Here is a 6,562-nt window from a genome sequence, read left to right on the forward strand (position 1 = left end):
ATACCCCTCTCCTCTGTTTATGTCATATCATTTAAAGGAAGGGGTGATAACATGGTAAGTGCAGCAGCAAAACTAATACTGAAATAGGCTGTGAGCCACATTGTGTCACAATCATACCTTATCACAGCAGTGCAAAGTTTTTCTTTTCTTGGCATCCCTTATATGGTCACACACACACACACACACACACACACACACACACACACACTCACACTCACCAACCAGCCCAGTTCCGGCCCTGCCGTTTCCTCCTGTTTTTAAGAAAATGAAACTAAACTACAGCAGTGGGTCACCCAATGAGGTTAAAGCTGGCGGGAGTAGATTTAGCCAATGAAGTTCAAGGAGGCACATATTAGCAAGAACCAGTCAGACTAAATGAACTCTCACTGGCATGCTCTTTCACTCTATTGTTGCAAGACCTCAGATACTCATCATGCGAAAAATGCCAGTTAACATCAGGATCCTATACTATGCTAAACACTGCACTGAACCCTATGTAGAGGTAGGTTGCTCAGCTTAACTCCTGAAGCTTGTTTTCTTAGACTGTATTCATTTCAACAGTCCAATGAAGCAGTGGTTGGTGGCATTTACTGGCATACATGTTTTGTTTTTTTTCAGTTTTGAAATATGCCTCAATTTGGCTTTAAAATGAATAGAAACAAGAATGCTGCATTCTCTGTACAACTGTGCTCATCCAAAGGAGAATGGAGAACCAGATCTCACTCTTTGGTTGAAAATCAGAGTGAAACTTTGTGTTAAAAAGTCTGTTATTTGTCATGATGTTTTTAAATATGTGACATAATAATTATCGTCACCAAAAAAAAAAACTGAAAACTTCACCTATTTTAAAATTTGTTCAAGTATCTGATCACAATTCAGATGCCTTGGGTTTGCTATAAATATGGCCTTAAATTTTCACAAATTGTGTAATTATTTTCAGACTACTGCGAGCAAGGTGCAAAATCATTGTTATGTCTTCATCAACAACAGCTTGGCATTTATGAAGACCCCTATATAATACCATCTTTTTATTTTAAAATAAGCCCAGGTAAATTATTGGGATTTGCTAATTAGTCAAGTAAGAAACCTTTAAACATGTTCCATTGAATTTTTGGATTAAATCTTGGAGAAATATGATTCTTATAATCAGTTCTGCTTTACAGGAACTTGCCCTTGGTTGGGCTTATGCCCTGCATAACCATAGCATTTCTCTCCTTCTGTAGTATAATTATGTTTCATTGCATTTTTCTTAGCAAATGCTCATACCCAGAGCAATATATATAACCTACAGTCTTTATACAGGTTGGGGCCTCCACGCATGCTGTGCTTCACCTGTGAGTGTAGACAGAGGAACATGTTGTTGTGTTAATGTAGGTTGGATCTAAATTTCCTCTGCACACAGTCATTTATCACTCTGTTCTCTGGGCATTGTTTCCTACTCACTGAACTCCCACAACCGGCAATACAAATACTATAGAGATCTATGCATGCAACTGGTTGGATGAAACCGTGACCTTGCAATTGGGTTTCAGAGGTTCTGTTTTAACCGTGCAATTTTAGAGGTTAAATGATGACCGTTGGGTTGTAATGAGAGAGAAGCTGAATTTTGACTGTGCAGTTGTGGTTGTCCCCTCTTCTTTCCCCCCAGATTGTCACAGTTAATGAGGCGAAGCGGTGCCAGAGCGTATGTAGCTCGGAGGACGAGGAGCCGGAGGACCTGCTGCCTGTACTGATAGATCACAGTGAGCTGCTGAAGGAGGCCCACATCCAGAGGGTGAGCCCTAACTCTTAATCCTTGATCTTTGACCTTAAAGCATCAGTTCAACCCCCCAAATAAATCACACATCCCTTTCCCCTATTTGGGACATCATTGATAAACTGTCCCAGCAGAACAGGTGACAGATCTTTGTTAGGACAGCTTTCTGTGAGCCCCCATATGTCTCCTGCACAGCTGTTTTGGGGCAGGCTGCTCTGACACACATGGTGGTGTTTTCACACTGACGGTGACTCTGCCACCACAGCTGGCCAATCACCTCCCAGCACGGACACAGGGATATCCATGGAGGCTGGTGTACAGCACAGCAGTGCATGGGATAAGTCTGAAAACACTATACAGCAACATGGCTCACCTGGACAGCCCTGTGCTCCTGGTCATTAAAGACATGGACAACCAGGTAAGCCCTGCACCTGTGTCACGCATATGCACACCTGCACTGCACATGCATATCTAGTCTGCACACAGCACTGTGCGCACACCTTTGCTGCACACACCTGGGTGGTGACGGACAGTTGCTGAGGAACGTGATGCGGGTGAGTGGGTTTACGACGTACATGTCTTTTGCCTCTTCAGGTGTTTGGCGCTTTCTCTTCCCACCCCTTCAGAGTGACTAATTACTGTTACGGGACGGGAGAGACGTTCCTCTACAGCTTCAGCCCGGAGTTTAAGGTGCGGCCCTCTCTCACTCCCCTGCGCTGTCCTCTGTTATGGTGTGCCATCGCTCCGTACTCTGAGCCTGTGTCTGTGATGTTGCCGAGCTGCTGACTGAACGGTTGAACTCTGTGTGTGCAGGTGTTCCGCTGGAGCGGGAAGAACTCGTACTTCGTGAGAGGCCATGCGGATTCCCTTCAGATGGGCGGGGGAGGGTGAGTGCCATTTCACTATTCTTACCAGTCCTCCCAGTCTCAGCAGTAAATTAACTCAGCGCTCATCGTTATTCAACAAATGTTTTGATTATGATACTGAGCAGCAGTGTAACATAGCAGTAAGGAACAGGCCTTGTAACCTAAATGTTGCCGGTTTGGCCACTGCTGTTGTACCTTTGGACCTAACACGAATGTCCTCTGTAAATATCCAACTGTATAAAGGGATAACAAGTGAAAATTGTAAGCTATGTCAGATTCTCTGGATGAGAGTGCCTGCTATGCAACAGTAATGTTAATGATAATTCTGACTATCCATAATGAATGTATTTTCGTCTGTGTTTCCAGAGGCCACTTTGGCCTGTGGCTTGACGCTGAGCTGTGCCACGGCTGCAGCCTCACCTGCGACACCTTCCACAACCAGCCACTCTCAGCAAAGCAGGATTTCATTGTTCAGGACCTGGAGGTGTGGGCCTTTTGGTGAAAAAACACAGACAGAGGGAGAAAGTGACTTTATTTCTATCTGCATGGGTATATCTGAGGCCTAAGCAGTAACAAAGGCAGGCTGCATATCGCAGACCCTTACTGCTCACTGACCTATGCATGACGCACAACTCCACCCTATCCCAGCAGGCACCTGAACCCAAAGACTCAACAGAACTAAACAAACCATTTAACACATGAAGCGTGGAAAGCAGGACTATCTAGACGCAATTCAGAATGAGAAAAAGACAAACCCAAAGTTAATATTTGGGAGTTCCTTTGGATTTTTATCACTGGACACCATTATTCATTTGAAAAATAATTTTCAGTTTTACACTTGTTGAAGCTGTTGAGGTAAAGTACTTTGCTCAAAGGTACAGAACACAGGGTTTCCATCTGTGGCCATCACCCATTACTTTAAGCACTACGTTTCAATGGTGGCCTAACTTCACAAAGTACCTTTGACAGAGGAAGAAATGTTTACATAAACTGTACCAGGCTTTGAAAAGACATCTCACATCACGCCAGTAATAAGGAAGCTGTTCTGAATTTGTCAGCTATATATCAACAGAGATCATACCACAACTTCACCATGTTTCATGTCTTTTCACAGATCCATAAAGTTTGCACTGTGTTAAAGAACCAAATGTGATTTTTATAGGCCTAATATTTTACACAGTATTTTTTCACATTCAGCAAACTTTTATATTCTATTTAAACTGATTTTTGATTGAAATGTTGAAATCTTGTCACTTTTTTGTTGTGTTTTTTTGTTGTCTGTTGTCTGTGGTTTGATCTTTTGTCACAGTGCTGGTGCTATGGTTTTACTTATATTTTTTATTGTATATATTTAGTTTTTCTTTTTTGCTTGACAACTGTTTTTAACCTGAGGTCAAGCTGTGGTCAGATTGTTCCTCTCTTTCATTCTGATTTAAATGCCTTTTTGGACTTGAAAGCCCAGCAAAAACAAGGCAAGGCACATTGAACACTTGTGAATGGCTTCAGGTGCGGCAAAGGATGCTCTCTGAAGAAAAAAAAAACAGGGATACAGTTTAACTGACCTACCAGACATGCAATAATTTGATTGCCCTTACTTTTATGACATATGCAGTGACTTGGGTGTGTCCTCTAGAAATCTCCTGCTGCATGGGGAAAATGTCTACCTCTCAAGAGAATCCACATCTTGGTGTAACTAGTAGTATACTGGAAAGTTCAGCACTGAAACATAACGCAGAATATTGGAGAAAGACTCTTTGTGCCCTTGAATTTCTGATTTCTGACACAGTTGATGCAGCCAGGTAGAACGGTGTTCTCCTGCTTTGACGCTAATCTAATGGAATAGGTCAGACCTGTCACTTTATTTGAAACATTACTTACCAGTACTACTGAAGGCATATTCACACATGACTGTGTCTGGTAATCACTAGAGCTCATTCACATAAATGGGTTCTTCTGGAATGTTTTGTCACTGCCTTCAAGGCTAATAAAACAGCTCCCTTTTTACACATTGTTGTTAAGTTTCTTTTTTAAAATCTTAAATCTGTTATTTAATGGATGTGATTTTCACAAACATTTAGGGCATTTTTACCATTTCACTCCAAAATTCATGTCAAATGTGATTACTTCATTTACAAATGATGAGAAATTCTGGTAGCATGCTATTGTTACTAATCAAAATCCTCATATTCCACTTACACATACATATCTTATACCTTACTATTCATCCTATTCACAAAAATAATTTCACTGTATTATTTATGAAACCAGAGTGAAACTGTAGTGGATGGAAAATGTATCTGCTGTATTACAAGACACTATTATGGGCAGTGGCAATATTTTAAAATAAAATTAAGATAATACAAACAAGAAGCACTGCTGTTACAGTGGTTATAATAGTTGGCTTCATTAAACTGCTTTTGACCTGGCAGCAGGTTTTAAAAATACAGAGAATTTGAAAAATAAATAATTCAGTGTTCATGCCACAAGCTTAACAGTGACTAGAAATATATTTTCCTGGTCTATCGAAAAATCCCGTTAATAATAAGCTATTTGCTTATTTGCATATGTGTGTAGTGTGACCTAGGGGTCAGTTGAGATTGAGATATAAGTGTAGAGTTAAGTTTATGCATAGATTTATAAAGCTGAACACTCAACACATACAACTTTAGATATTTCAGCTAAAGCTTCGTGGTCCAACATTCAGAGACTCTATTCTCTTTACATGCTGAAATTATGAAGCTTGTAATTATGAATTATGAAACTTGAATGAATAGTACTTCTTCGGTGAACGTGAGCTAATGTGATCAGCATTGTTAGGCACAGGTGTTCACTTTGACACCAGTACTTAGAGCGGCAAAGTAGTGAAGGTCTCTTTTTCATTGAAGACACTGGGTTTAAAAAAAATCCACAATCAACGTTATGCAGCGTAATCACCCTGACCACTGCTGTTTACCCCATTTAGGCTACACTAGGTTTTACGTGTCCACAGAAAAAAAGGAAATTGAAACACAGATGAAAGTTGCGCCATATGAACATTTTAACGCCGTGGAAAAATAAGTTGTGCATGGTTGCTGCATGATCAATAAATAGCAGCTATGTTAGAACCTATCTATAAGTTCAGTCCTTTTACTTTTTCGGGATATCTTTCAGGGGGTAGTGCTGCTCGCTTCCTCAGTACAATATTGCAAGCATGAAAAACAATTGCATCCATCGAAATGTGTTTCACCATTGCAGTGGGGCTGGGGAACCGTGCAGGTATTAGCATGCATGTTCTATTATGTATTATGTATTGTTGTCATGCATTGCCGACAACAGCCATAGTAGGAAATCATACTCAAAACACCACGAATTCATCGCATTTTCTGAACAAGGATGATCACCTTAAAAGAATGTACTTTAAGTTTTCATGCAGGGTAGCCGAACGTCTTCCTTGCGTGGGAATTAGAGCGTCCGTTACTATTTTGTTGTTTTTAGACCTCGGGCGACTGTAATTTAACCTAGCCGTTTTTTTTATGACTAACCACGACAATCCAGTACCTTCATTTACCGTAAAGGTAACTACATTTCATTTCTTTTTATTCATGCAGTGTTGTTAAAGAGATATGGATTTCCTCTTTATACATGAATGAGCATGTAGGTGTGTCTGCCTGGGGCCACAGGTAGCAGTATGTGGCGCCTCGCCATCATGGTTCCCGCTCCTGTTGTGCAGCAGATGTTTTTTTTAAAAAAAAACAGGATACTGCGGCGAAAGAAATAAAGAAGCATGAAGGAGAAAGTGTGCGATTTTTTTTTTTTTTTTGGCAAGTCACAGACTTTTTTTCTTTAGCAGGGTGTGGATGCAGGCTTTGGTGAACTTACAACTGATTGTTGTAATCTCAGAATGGTTTCATGAGACACTTATGTCTGCCCTTACAAAATGGCTTTGTTGCACCATTGATCA

General features: G+C 40.7%; 1 protein-coding gene across 1 annotated transcript; it reads left to right on the top strand.

Moving 5' to 3' along the window:
* The first annotated feature begins 399 nt into the window (after window positions 1-399).
* LOC118784984 (nuclear receptor coactivator 7) lies at window positions 400-3,781 on the top strand. Its single transcript, XM_036539502.1, has 6 exons — window positions 400-502; window positions 1,649-1,774; window positions 2,022-2,174; window positions 2,351-2,446; window positions 2,570-2,643; window positions 2,989-3,781. The coding sequence occupies exons 1-6, from the start codon at window positions 434-436 to the stop codon at window positions 3,122-3,124; spliced, it is 654 nt and encodes a 217-aa protein (XP_036395395.1). The 5' UTR covers window positions 400-433; the 3' UTR covers window positions 3,125-3,781.
* Window positions 3,782-6,562: the final 2,781 nt, after the last annotated feature.

The sequence above is a fragment of the Megalops cyprinoides genome, chromosome 10 (genome assembly GCF_013368585.1).
Source record: "Megalops cyprinoides isolate fMegCyp1 chromosome 10, fMegCyp1.pri, whole genome shotgun sequence".
In the NCBI taxonomy this organism is placed as follows: domain Eukaryota; kingdom Metazoa; phylum Chordata; class Actinopteri; order Elopiformes; family Megalopidae; genus Megalops; species Megalops cyprinoides.